Source organism: Camelina sativa, chromosome 3, assembly GCF_000633955.1.
Source record: "Camelina sativa cultivar DH55 chromosome 3, Cs, whole genome shotgun sequence".
Taxonomy (NCBI): Eukaryota; Viridiplantae; Streptophyta; class Magnoliopsida; order Brassicales; family Brassicaceae; genus Camelina; species Camelina sativa.
The window spans coordinates 3838598-3851612 of NC_025687.1; the positions used below are offsets into that span (position 1 = coordinate 3838598).

At 37.4% G+C, this 13015-nt stretch overlaps 3 protein-coding genes, 1 non-coding gene and 1 pseudogene across 7 annotated transcripts; 2 read left to right on the forward strand and 3 right to left on the reverse strand.

Annotated features, from left to right (window-relative positions):
* Positions 1-686, reverse strand: part of LOC104767330 — a 5475-nt pseudogene extending 4789 nt beyond the window's left edge.
* On the forward strand, positions 1709-5886 carry LOC104767353 (respiratory burst oxidase homolog protein B-like). The gene is made up of 12 exons (XM_010491391.2): positions 1709-2277; positions 2416-2575; positions 2719-2767; positions 2871-2984; positions 3124-3558; positions 3755-4141; positions 4267-4362; positions 4462-4577; positions 4668-4770; positions 4868-4941; positions 5049-5554; positions 5647-5886. The coding sequence occupies exons 1-12, from the start codon at positions 1893-1895 to the stop codon at positions 5754-5756; spliced, it is 2535 nt and encodes an 844-aa protein (XP_010489693.1). The 5' UTR covers positions 1709-1892; the 3' UTR covers positions 5757-5886.
* On the forward strand, positions 6308-6379 carry TRNAE-UUC. Its single transcript has one exon. It is a non-coding gene; the product is annotated as a tRNA-Glu (tRNA).
* On the reverse strand, positions 6606-9474 carry LOC104767360 (ATP-dependent Clp protease proteolytic subunit-related protein 3, chloroplastic). The gene is made up of 10 exons (XM_010491399.2): positions 9087-9474; positions 8779-8880; positions 8565-8687; positions 8421-8480; positions 8159-8255; positions 8006-8079; positions 7759-7812; positions 7591-7674; positions 7031-7153; positions 6606-6838 (listed from the first exon to the last, which is right to left on the reverse strand). Exons 1-9 carry the CDS (start codon positions 9393-9395, stop codon positions 7058-7060), a joined length of 999 nt encoding a protein of 332 aa, XP_010489701.1. The 5' UTR covers positions 9396-9474; the 3' UTR covers positions 6606-6838; positions 7031-7057.
* LOC104767369 (serine/arginine-rich splicing factor SR30) lies at positions 9723-12882 on the reverse strand. 4 transcript variants are annotated; one of them, XR_764220.1, is made up of 14 exons: positions 12798-12882; positions 12621-12707; positions 12464-12529; positions 12295-12369; positions 12110-12212; positions 11960-12006; positions 11810-11867; positions 11671-11720; positions 11488-11544; positions 11299-11402; positions 11110-11187; positions 10395-10491; positions 10161-10206; positions 9723-9988 (listed from the first exon to the last, which is right to left on the reverse strand). XR_764220.1 is itself a non-coding variant. In XM_010491414.1 (13 exons), exons 2-13 carry the CDS (start codon positions 12705-12707, stop codon positions 9974-9976), a joined length of 786 nt encoding a protein of 261 aa, XP_010489716.1. In that variant the 5' UTR covers positions 12798-12882; the 3' UTR covers positions 9723-9973. The 4 variants fall into 4 exon arrangements, 2 of the variants coding, with proteins under 2 accessions (XP_010489716.1, XP_010489709.1); XR_764219.1 differs by having other exon boundaries at positions 10161-10491; XM_010491414.1 differs by lacking the exon at positions 10395-10491.

Sequence of the window (13015 nt, forward strand, 5' to 3'; positions counted from 1 at the left end):
AAGAAAGCTTCAGCTGTCTCCTTCATCTTAGTTAGGATCATAGCACTAATCTCCTCAGGGCTAAACACTTTATCTTCACCTTTAACCTTTACCTGAATATAAGGCTTTCCATCTTTGTTCACAACCTTGTATGGCAAGAATTTGATATCCCTTTGAACATCAGGATCATCAAATCTGTAACAAAACAAACAAGAAAAACATAAACAAAAGCTCAAAAATATACATGGACTAGACGTATACACTAAGAAACTAAACCCTTACTTTCTTCCCATCAGACGTTTGGGGTCAAAGATGGTCCGCTCAGGGTTCTTGGCCGCTTGATTCTTAGCAGCTTCTCCGATGAGACGTTCGGTATCAGTAAACGCAACCCAAGATGGTGTAATTCTGTTTCCCTGATCGTTTGCTATGATTTCAACATGTTTGTTATGATACACACCAACACATGAATATCACCGTCCCGAGTTTCTGCTCTTCGCCTTCTACTGCCACACTTGACATCAAAGCTGCTACAATATTCGAAAAACAATTCAAGCACTTTATAGCATAAACAAAATTAGAAACACAAATTCTGAAAGATGTGAGATTTTTTTACCAGTCAGAAAAACCAAATACACGAGAGCTTTGTTCGTCATATTCGTTCTGTTGTTCTTCATAAGAATCACCTTTCGTTGTTGAGAACTCTACTTCGATTAGGGTTTGCTTGCGTAAAGAAGAATATGAAACCTCGTAATCTATTTATATGCGCTGCTGCGGCTTAAGCACGACGATTCGTATTTATCCTGGTAGAGTATCCTCTCCAATTATTGCTTGACACGTAAGCTTAATTACATAATTTGTGTTGGCGCGCTCCTTACTTTTTTCACACGTAAAGTACCCAATACCAGAGGGACACGTCACATCAAATCATCATCCCAAAACCTCTCGAAAGTTTCATGACTTCTTCACTTTTTTTTATAGTAGTTATCCGAAAGTTTTTTTAATTATATAAATTTATTTTAGCTTATAGAATCTGAAGAATCCTATGTGGTAAAAAACTCATAGGAAAAAAGTTCATTACAGTAAAAATATTTTGCTTTTGTTATTAATGAATTTAGTGTAATGCCAAAACTAATGCATATGCATGCGATGAGGTGTAATTTTGGAAGAACATGGCTATTGATTGCTTAACCACTCCATACATAATTATTATACTGAGATATATTAATTTTTCTAACTACTCTTAGTGTTTGTATTTTAATTGGAATCAAAGTACAATAAGAAAAGGATAACAATAAAACAGCAAACCAACCCTAATGGCGGCCCTAGTTTTTTTGGCTTCTAATTCACTTTCAAAACTAAATTATTGACCATATTACATGTTGGCTTTTTCAAAAAAAGATTTAAAATAAATAAAATTGTTTAAAATACGAATAAATACTATGTATGGCATACTGTACTTGTCTATTTATTTTCGTAAATTACAATAATATTAAAGATTCTAGAAAAGCGAGCCAAAATGCAGAACTTCGAATATGAACCCATGTAAACCCACCTCATCCATGGTCTAGCCAAGATAAACAAAACTCTATTTTAATACGTTCGCACGATATAAACATTTTACTATTATTAATGTGATTTCTGTTGGATATATGGAATAATCAATATAATGGAAGTCTAATCCGTCTACAAAGTACGCGATACAGTAAAGACCAATATATATGTGGTTTTCTTTTGTTCCATGTGTATATATATATATATATACTATTGCTTATACATCATAGAAGTTATGATAAACTCGAAATTGTCAAAGGTTATTATGGTCATTAAAATCCGTTGGTTCATGACTTGAGTTTGCATTAATACAAATACAAAACAGCGTGGATAATGTAAGTGTAGCGAATGCAAGAAGGAAGATGGACGAAGAAATGGAGTCTTCATCAGAAGGAGAGAAAAACAAAATTTCCCGATGCAAAGCCACTACTGGTTCAGGTAATCCTGATGAGGACTACGTTGAGATCACACTCGAAGTGCGAGACGAAAGCATCAGCACGATGAAGGCCAAGGCGACACTTCGTTCGGTTCTTTCAGGGAAGCTAAAAACGATGGTTAAGTCACTGTCGTTTGCTTCACCACGGCTCGACCGTAGTAAGTCGTCCGGTGCTATGTTTGCTCTTCGAGGTTTGAGGTTCATCGCCAAAAACGACGCTGTTGGCAGAGGCTGGGAGGACGTTGGTAAGAGATTCGATGAGTTAGCCATCGATGGGAAGCTCCCTAAATCCAAATTTGGACATTGCATAGGTAAAAAAAATTGTTTCATTTTTAAGTTAATTTTTGTTTGTTTGTTTGGTAATCTCATGACTGCAATGCTTAGCTTTTTTATTTTTAACATTTTTATTTATTTATAACGTACTTTATAAAAAAAATTCAATTAAATAGGAATGGTTGAATCTAGCGAATTTGTGAACGAGCTTTATGAGGCGTTGGTCCGAAGGAGAGGGACTACTTCATCGTCAATCACCAAAAGTGAATTATTCGAATTCTGGGAGCAGATCACAGGCAATAGTTTTGACGCTAGGTTGCAAATCTTTTTTGATATGTAAGTTTATATGTATAGCGTTTTATATATATATATTTTTTTTGTTAAAGACGTTTTATATTTATTTATAGGAACTTTATATAATGCATTGATTATCATTTGTTATACAATATTGTATTTTTTTTTGTGTTTATGTGAATCAGGGTGGACAAGAATTTGGACGGGCGTATAACGGGAGACGAGGTTAAGGAGGTGAATGATAAATTATTAATAGCGATTTCCTTACTATATATATTGATCTCAATTTCTCTATATAAAAAAAAAAAATAAGTTTTGTTTCGGCTTAATTGTGTAGATAATTGCTTTAAGTGCTTCCGCTAACAAACTATCAAAGATTAAGGAAAAAGTAGATGAATATGCTGCCTTGATCATGGAAGAACTCGATCGCGACAACCTTGGATATATTGAGGTTCGTTATCTACTATATAAAATGGTTACACTTGATATATATGTTTTTTAAAAACAGGTCAAATCCTTAAAATTAATTAAACGGTTTCTTTTATTTAAACGCGTTCAAAAGTATAGAGCAATTAATGGTTTATTTGCAGTTACACAACTTAGAAACATTGCTTCTCCAAGTTCCTAGCCAATCAAACAACAGTCCATCATCCGCGAATAAACGTGCACTCAACAAGATGTTGAGCCAGAAGCTAATACCAACTAAAGATCGGAACCCGCTGAAAAGATTTGCTAGGAATTTATCTTACTTCTTCATGGAAAATTGGAAAAGGATTTGGGTGATAACTTTGTGGATATTCATTTGCATGGCTCTCTTCACTTGGAAATTTCTACAGTATAAACGCAGAACCGTGTTCGAGGTGCTGGGCTATTGTGTTTCCGTGGCCAAAGGCAGTGCAGAGACCTTGAAATTCAACATGGCTCTTATTCTCTTGCCTGTTTGTAGGAACACTATCACTTGGCTAAGGACCAAGTCCAAGCTTGGGTCCGTTGTTCCATTTGATGACAATATCAATTTCCACAAGGTAAAATTTATATATCTTTATCATAATTTTTTATTTTTTTATGTATATTGAATAGTATATATTGCTCTTTCATATCCAATTATCTAATGTCCAATGTATAATCCCTAACTGTTTTTGTAGAAGAATACAAATTAGTTAAACAAGGTATACAAGATCATAACAATTTGGTTATGCTTCATTCTTTTGATCCAAGCAGGTTATTGCGGTTGGGATCGCGGTTGGAATAGGCTTACACGCCATATCTCACCTGGCATGTGATTTCCCACGTTTGCTGCATGCAAAAAATGTAGAGTTTGAGCCAGTGAAAAAGTTTTTCGGAGACGAGAGGCCTGACAATTACGGGTGGTTCATGAAAGGGACAGATGGGTGGACCGGGGTCATTATGGTGGTTCTAATGGTAGTGGCCTACGTCTTGGCGCAGTCGTGGTTCAGACGCAACCGGGCGAACCTACCAAAATCTTTGAAACGGTTGACTGGTTTCAATGCGTTTTGGTACTCCCACCATTTGTTTGTCATCATTTATGTGCTTCTTATCGTGCATGGCTACTTTGTTTACCTCTCCAAGGAATGGTACCACAAGACGGTACGTAAATATATATGCTTTTGAATTGACCCGCAAATTCTTTTACGTCTTAATCATGGAAATTTTCAGAAAATTAGACTCATAATGTATTCTTTTAATTAATGAAAGCATCGTTTTTGGTATAGACGTGGATGTATCTGGCTGTTCCCGTAATACTATATGCATCTGAACGACTGATTCGTGCATTTAGACCAGGTGCCAAGGCTGTAAAGATCTTAAAGGTATCTCTATATGGGGAAGTTCTATAGGAACTCTAGTAATAATTAAAGTCTTTCAAATCCAAATGCATCCTACAAAACATAACCTAATTTAAATTTCAGGTTGCAGTATATCCAGGAAATGTACTTTCACTTTACATGTCGAAGCCTAAAGGGTCCAAGTACACAAGTGGGCAGTACATATATGTTAACTGTTCTGACGTCTCACCATTACAATGGTAATTAACAAATACCATAACAGTTATAATCATCATAAGAATTAAAGTTTCTTATTTTTGGTTATATATCTCTTTTTCAATTTTGTATAGGCATCCGTTTTCAATTACTTCTGCTTCTGGGGACGATTACCTCAGCATTCATATCCGTACGCTCGGCGACTGGACATCGCAACTCAAATCCTTGTTTTCCAAGGTTAGTTTTCAAGAGTAACATGTATGAAATTGATGACACATACACTTTGAATTAGCATTATAGCTTGTTTTGATTATTTAATTTACAAAAACCATAGGTTTGTCAACTGCCCTCGACAAGTCAAAGTGGCCTCTTCATAGCTGACATAGGCCAAGCCAATAATATAACCAGGTATTTTATTTATTATTTGCGTAACTCTGTTTTGAAAACAGAACATATGTACAAAGTTCACAAAGAAAAAATAACTAGTTGACTATATGATCAATTTACATGGAAAGGTTTCCAAGGCTGTTGATCGATGGTCCATATGGTGCACCGGCACAAGATTACCGGAACTACGATGTATTGCTTCTGGTAGGTCTAGGGATCGGAGCGACCCCATTAATCAGTATAATCAGGGACGTCCTTAACAACATCAAGAACCAGAAATCCATCGAACAAGGCACTAACCACAATGTCCCTATAAAAAACTATGTTGCCACAAAACGAGCTTATTTCTATTGGGTTACAAGAGAGCAGGGATCATTGGAATGGTTCAGTGAGGTCATGAACGAGGTAGCTGAGTATGATAGTGAGGGGATGATTGAACTACATAATTACTGCACGAGCGTGTATGAGGAAGGAGACGCGAGGTCAGCACTAATCACGATGTTGCAGTCATTGCACCACGCCAAGAGCGGCATTGACATCGTTTCGGGCACTCGGGTCAGAACCCATTTCGCTCGACCCGATTGGCGTAGTGTCTTCAAGCATGTCGCTGTCAACCACGTCAATCAACGAGTTGGTATGTCGTCACTACTATCACAACAATTCCACAAACTATAATATAAATCTTTACAGTAATTGATTTTACACTTTTTTTTATGATGTTTGTAGGGGTTTTCTACTGCGGTAATACATGCATCATAGGAGAGTTAAAGAGACTGGCTCAAGATTTCTCTAGGAAAACTACAACCAAGTTTGAGTTCCATAAGGAGAACTTCTAGTTCAATTATATTAATCATCCATCATTAATATTTATAAACTCATGAGTAAACTGCATAAAACCTAGCAAGTAGCAACTCATGTTTTGAATAAATGTAGCTACTGATATTAAGATCCATATTCACAAAATAATTGAACACAAGTGCATAATAAAAGCAAATACACAAACTAACAAATACGAAAAAAGCAAATTGTGTCAAGCTGATATCTATTATAACCAGTTTGAAGGGGTTCCAAATTCGGAAGCTGACACTACAACTTGAACTTTTCTATTGGAGAAAAGAAGAGTGTAAAAAAAAAAAAGGGGACTTATTAGGCGTAGTAATTCAAGCCTCCTTTCTTCCTCAAAGCTTGTATCCTCTGCCATCGCCGTTGCCCTCTTTTAAGCAGCCTGAGTTAATGAATGAGTCAGTAGATAATATTAAGCAGAGAGACAAAGATCTCACAAGCAAGAGCTAACTAATAGAGAGAGGTTGGCTTTTGGGCGAAGAAACGTCATTTTAGTAACATATTGTATGATTAACAAGTGCCAGACGAAATGCATATCAACAATTCCGATGTCGTCCAGCGGTTAGGATATCTGGCTTTCACCCAGGAGACCCGGGTTCGATTCCCGGCATCGGAGCTTTTTATTATCTTTTCTCCAATTCTCAAAATTTTGACTGCGGAGATTACTTCACCTAATGACAGAGTAATCCAAGCAGAGCCCATATATACAGTACATATGTACATTATACTTAACTGCAGACCACAACCATATTATCACTAAAAATCGGACAAAATGCAAGTTTCTACCATTGCTACTCAACCTGGCCAAATTGATAATGTAGAATTTTAAAATGCGGACTAAAAATAAAAGTTTATGAAACTGTTCAATATTGAAATCAAAGGGGGTAAAAAGTAAAGTTGAAGATTGTATTTACTTTGGCTAACGAACAAACACATTACAATTTATCATAATATTTCAAGATCCTTTTAGTGTGATTCTCCTAATCGCATGATTCAGGTTTAGCAAGTGATTTGAAACAAGGCAGTCACAGCCAATGTGAATTTTGGTCAGTCTATTTGTTCTTCCCCATGACACCTGCAAATGAGGAGATTCAAGCTAATAAATATCATAGTGTACAACGATAAGTCTTGTCGATAAGATTTTCAAGTGTGCATTTAAATGAATAAGAATAACTGAATAAGAATCAATACCGACCACGAAATATTCTTTTGTTCTTCACACATTCATGCTTAGACTACTGATGTATAGTTTAAGCATGTCACTTACAGTGATTTGAGGCAAGAGAACTTGAAACTAGACTTGTTCTACACTTCTAATCCCCGCATTCTTGTCGAATTCGTCTGAAGGAACCACATCCGCAATAATCTTTTCTTGACCGCGCCATAAAATCTGGTGGAAATTGTTTCACAGTTTTGTTATAATCCAACAGAGACCAAATTATGAGATCATCTTTAATGATAAATATTTACGAGAACACAGATTTTTTTGATCAAATAAACAACAGACGTCAAACAGGAAACTTGGAAATTATAAACCCAGGCAATAATTCTCATATATCTTCGATAAGTTTTCCAACACTAAGGTCTCAAATTTGGAGTAATACGTGTCAGCAACATAACATTCCATGAAACACTAGTAAAAATTGCTTTAACTACGAAGAATTTGTAAACATATTTCATCTTAAGCCCAGGCTATAGCATCAGAAAGAACGGCAGAGTGGAAACCTTGACTGGGAAGATTACTTTTCTTAATGACGATAAATTACCTCAATCTCTTAGTATGTGCATAAGAAAATCAGTATCACATGTTACAGTTCCCGAACTTACCTTGTCAATGACTCCAAATTCTTGAGCTTTTGGGGCATCCATGTAATATGGCCTTCTCATCACGTTAGCTACAGTCTCCACGGACTAAATGACATATAAGAATGTTTTTAATCAGCCATATATTTCTCCACACAAAATTATTAAGTGAAAGAAACTTTCTGCACTCACATTCCCAGTGTGCTTTGATAGTAGTTCCACAAGTATATCCCTGTTTGTTATAACCTGCAATTGCAAAACAGGAATGTGGGATAATCAAACTCAGTTTCTACACCTCAAGGTTAATAAAATTCTGCGCCAAATGCTTAAGTGAGAAATTCGTTTCCAAATTATATAAAATATCAGGGATGAATGTATAAACAAACACCGAGAGAAAACCTAAGTTCCTAGGACAGAGTATGCAGAGGGAACATCAAACCTCTTTGGCACGAATCAGGACATCACTGGCAGGCATCAACCCAGAAGAAGGCACACGAGGTTGCTGGATCATTGCTGCAACATATTGAATCAAAAAGTTTGAGAGGCTTTCTTTATCACGAGTGAACCACACACAGTTGACCAAAATGTTTACCTTTAGCATGCGGCATCATAAACCGTTTACCCTTTGTGCCCGCTGAAAGTAAAAGACATGCCTGACCTATGGCTGCTCCCACACAGACTGTATGTACCTTCAGAAGTAAAAAAACCAACCTGATCATACGGAAAACACTTGGGAGAAGATCAAGTGCTTATCTTTATAATTACTCGAGTAGCTTGAGTAGTTTCCTCTATTCATAACTTATTACTTATATTTTTGCATTTCACGAGAAGATTACTCGTAGATAAACAATTACCTCATTCTTAAGTTGCATCAAAGAATCATAGATAGCAAAACCTTCCGATTCCATGCCAACCTGTTTAGTTAACATTGTTCACTGATATTAGAAAAAATGAAAAAAAATGGGTCTAGATGATTAAAAAAAGTGTTCAAAGCTCACCGTCTCGCCATCATCACGAGTGGTCCCTGTGGAATTGATATAAATGTAGATGGGTTCCTTGGGATCAAGCCACTGAAGATACATTAGCTCTGCGACAACAAGCTCTGTCACTGCAGGCACAAGCTGAAAACAAAACCAGTCAGCATCATAACATCAGTCTACGCAGTCCTCACTACAAAAACTCCATCAGAATCCCAGAACTGAAAGAACTCACAGGCATTCCAATGTAAACGATTCTTCCGTCAAGAAGCATAGAGGGTAAGTCTGGCGGAGGAGTTCTCGGTCTGTGCTCGTTGTAAGCCACTGATCTTTCAACCTAATAAATTTGAACCAACAGATCCCTTCAGCGGATATGAAAGCAGTGTATCAATGATGCAGCGACTATCAAACTCATCAAATCACAGTATTGCTTGGTCACTATTTGGTATATCTAACTATAAATTCCAAATTCAAGAATATCTCATATTCCCATTCTCATATTTGGTATTATAAAAATCCTTTGTATAGACGAGAATAGTTCACCTGAGCAGGAGAAGACATGAGCTGAGGGGAGTCAAAGATGTCAAGATACGGCGGCACATCAGAGTTCACCGGCCGATTGAAAAGTTTTTCTGGAGAATTCGCAGCAACGGAAGCGAGCGTTGAGAGAAATGGATCCTTGGGATTTATCGGAGGCATAGGGATCTTGGCAGAGGCTCTGGCGCGAAAGGCATAGCGAAAGGTCTTCAAGTTTCTCCTTCCAGGCGAATTCAAAGATAAAGGAGGGTGAGAAGAAAAAGGAGAAGAGCGTGGAAGAAGGGAATTCATGGATGCTTGTAAGCAAGAGGCCATGGTGGAAGAAGAGATACTGAAGACGGAAGCTCGCGAGAATGGGACTGGCTGAAAAAAGGAAACCAGAGGATTTTAGCACCGATGATGCCTCTTTGGGAGAGAGAGAGGGAGAGAATTAATTTCGGGTCGGGTTATCTTAGCCCATAATCTGATAGCCTAGGCCCATGTTGGAAGACCCAGGCCCAGTCACAATAGACTTAAGTTCCCTGTACTATATTATTAGGGGCAATTTTGTCTTAATACAAAACGTTTGTTCTTCTATGAATTGTAAGGTGAGAAGAAGTCGGGTGATGTATGTGGATGTTGGTGGGACTTAGATCGAACAGATTTGCGGCAATTTAATCTACTATCACAATAGCATAGTTGTAGAGAATCTTAAAAGACACCACAGGTCTAGTTGTAATGTAATATATGTATGGAGAACCCTGAAAATAAAATAAAAACACCCAACACAAACAGCCAATACAGAGTTTCTGGCTTGTTAATGACACAATAACATATCAATTCCATGTTCACAACTAAACTAGAAATATGAGATCCGAATCAGATTCTATTGGCAATCACTCCCAGTTTTCTTTTCAATCAGATCTTACCTACAAAACGAAATTTGTACACCATCGTTAGCTGAAGAAGAAATGATGAACTAAAGATATATTATTGCTAAAACACTCGGGAGGGCTGGTTTGTGCACATAAATAACGTGATCAGCTATTTAAAAATACACCAGAGATTGAGAATTGAAGAAGGCTCAACTTTTAGACTTACGGGTGAAACAGGAGAATTGGATCTTGATCTAGATCTTGATCGCGACCTGCAGCAGGACAAAAAAAAACCCATGTAAGTGTCGGATGAGAAAGCAAGTCACTGACCATCTCCCAACTGATCCCGGGACTTATTCAGTTCTGGCCTAAAAAAGAACACAACACTGCATTGTCAAATCAGATAATATATTGGGGAATCAGAGGAATCATAGTCCAAAACGCTGTGATCAGATCCTACAGCTGATACGCGCTGAGTAAATCCAGTCCAACAACCCATCTAAGATGACCATCAAGTCCCTAAGATCCAATCCCCAGCTCGCAGCAGTGAGCCAGATCTAGAAAACAAACAAGGCAATACAATTGTAATCACTGTAAATGATCAAGGACATGCCTCAGAAATCCAGATTCAAATCGTTGCCCTTCCAACAGCAAAAAAATCTTTACAAAAAGAAAACTTTAGGCAGGTGTTCTCTAAACTATAAGACTGAAGAAGGCAGATAGTGTCGACTGATCCGTATTAAATTCACCGTTGCTGGAAAAAGTTGAGAAGTAAAGCTATAGATAAAGAAAACCATCCAGGAGAGGGAAGAGAAAGGACACGAGGGATCATTTCAGAAGTTACTCCATCCAGGTTTGATCACTTCAGAAAACTGTAATTTGGCTAAAAATCACTCAAGCAGCTCTGTTGAAAACTCGAAACGTAAAAAACACATTCAGGTTGTAAGGAATGAAAAGGGAACTCTCGAGGTCCCAACGATGAAGTAACTTCATCCATACAGGATTTTTGAGTGACATAGAAAACTTCAACATAGGTTAATTACGCCATCAAGGAATGAGTATCAACTACTATAGTTCTTGGGAAGATAATCAAGAACTAGTCCCACTACCATATCTAGACGGGTTAAAAGGGTCAAGCAAATTTAACTGCTTTCGGAAACAACAAAAGGTACTACCTTGAAACAGAGCTATGTGGCGAACGAGAGCGAGTAAGGGACCGTGACCGCGGGGTAACGGATCTAGCAGGTGACACACTGCATTGTATTTAGAAGTCAGTTAATTTTCATAAATGAGTTTGAGCAGTCAATCTCTATTATGCCTTAGTTTTATTGAAAATAAAAAAAAAAAAACAAAAAAAAACAGACCTCCTGCTCCTGCTACTATAGCTATAGCTTCGACCACGGCTCCGACTCCTGCTTCTAGAATATTCCGGGCTGCGACTCACACTCCTCGACTCATATTCTCTCACCTGAACAGTAATATTTGAGGTAACTGCATATTCATCTAATGATATAAAAAAAAGTCAAAAAAAAAAAAAAAGAAATATAACATACCCGTATGTAAGCTTTAGAAAAAGCATTTCGAAACTCAGAGTCATCGAGCTTCCTTAACTGTCAAACAGAAATTGAAAGGAACATCAAAGATCCAACATTGGCCTCTAGAAAGACAAATTTAGCTCGGTAGCTGTTAAACAAATAAGGCTGGGAACATTTGCGGTCGAAAGATATACAACTTACCGCGTATTTCATATCATCATAGTTGCTATAATCAACAACCCCAGACATGCCTAAAAAAAAAATAATGTTAAATGTGAGTCCTCCGATCCAGATGCCTAAAAACCAACATAAATAACAAGCTTATTTTAAACTAACTAACCTCCACGGTCACGAAAAACTTCAGAAAAGCAGACATCTCCAGCTTTGCGCATGTGATCCTAATCGCCCATAAAAGAATCAAATAAAGATAAATCCAACATGAAATAGAGAACCAGCATCTAGAAACAGGACTATATAGAGTATCCATTACCTTAAGGTCCTGCCACGAAGCAGATGGCGGTAATCCAGTCACAAGCACTGTATCAGTTTTACAACATAAAAAAAAAAGTGAGTCATCAAATACAAACTTGTTCTTAACAAAACAAACGGCAAACAACACAAAGGAGAAGACTTTACAAACCACGAAAGTCGGAGCGTCTTGAAGGTGCACGGCTGCCACTGTAACTGCTGCTGTACCTATCAACAGATGACGAACCTCTACGACCACCATGTGCAATCTCAACCTAACAAAGACATCATCTTTTAGAAAAAGAAATAAGAAGAAACTAAGTTAGTCAAAACATCAAAAGCGTTCAGTAAGCTAACCCTAAGCCGACAGCCAGCAAAGTCATATCCATCACGTCCATAGATAGCATCGTCTGCATCACGAGGATCTTCGAACTACATCAAATAATAACAGACTCTCTTAAGTCATCATAGACAGACAGTTAACAACAATAACATAAAACAAATCAAAGAATGATAATTAAAATACCTCGACAAAGGCATAACCAGGAGGTCTCGGTGGAATCTTCAAGTCAATGTCCACAATTGGTCCGTACTGCAACGAAGAAGATATATATATAATATAAGCGCGGATCAAAATCAGAAAAATTAGCGAATTAATAAGAAAAGAGGAGGAAATTGCAAACCTTGTAAAAGAGATCTTCAATCTCACGCATGCGAATATCTCCAGGGAGATTCCCAACGTAGATCGTACGATTCCATCGGCTACTCATCTGAAAACTCAAGAGGCAGAACAAAATTGCAAATTTGGGAATCAGGAATTGATTTGAATTAGATCCCTTCGAAAGGATTTTGAAACTCACCTTTTCGCAGGACAGAAGAAGAAGGAGAGGTTCGAGAAAGTGCTGAAGATTGTTCTGGAAACAAGACAAAGACAACTACCGTTCGTTCGTTTCTTTTATAAAGTCGAAATCTAATCCTCTGCGGCGGCGTGTAAAACGATATCCTGTATCACGAAGAAAGAGCCCAATTGACAGATATGATCAGCCCAATGGGCCCTTTAAATATGTAATTATGATGG

Excerpts from the sequence above, each read along its gene's own strand:
- LOC104767353 (XM_010491391.2), top strand. The coding sequence starts at position 1,893 with ATGGACGAAGAAATGGAGTCTTCATCAGAAGGAGAGAAAAACAAAATT. Across the intron at positions 2,985-3,123 it reads ACAACCTTGGATATATTGAG|TTACACAACTTAGAAACATT; the intron begins GTTCGTTATCTA and ends GTTTATTTGCAG. Across the intron at positions 3,559-3,754 it reads ACAATATCAATTTCCACAAG|GTTATTGCGGTTGGGATCGC; the intron begins GTAAAATTTATA and ends TGATCCAAGCAG.
- LOC104767360 (XM_010491399.2), bottom strand. The coding sequence starts at position 9,395 with ATGGCCTCTTGCTTACAAGCATCCATGAATTCCCTTCTTCCACGCTCT. Across the intron at positions 8,881-9,086 it reads TCATGTCTTCTCCTGCTCAG|GTTGAAAGATCAGTGGCTTA; the intron begins GTGAACTATTCT and ends CAAATTTATTAG. Across the intron at positions 7,154-7,590 it reads AATTTGGAGTCATTGACAAG|ATTTTATGGCGCGGTCAAGA; the intron begins GTAAGTTCGGGA and ends AATTTCCACCAG.
- LOC104767369 (XM_010491407.1), bottom strand. The coding sequence starts at position 12,707 with ATGAGTAGCCGATGGAATCGTACGATCTACGTTGGGAATCTCCCTGGA. Across the intron at positions 12,370-12,463 it reads CTGGTTATGCCTTTGTCGAG|TTCGAAGATCCTCGTGATGC; the intron begins GTATTTTAATTA and ends TATTTGATGTAG. Across the intron at positions 12,007-12,109 it reads AAGACGCTCCGACTTTCGTG|TGCTTGTGACTGGATTACCG; the intron begins GTTTGTAAAGTC and ends AAACTGATACAG.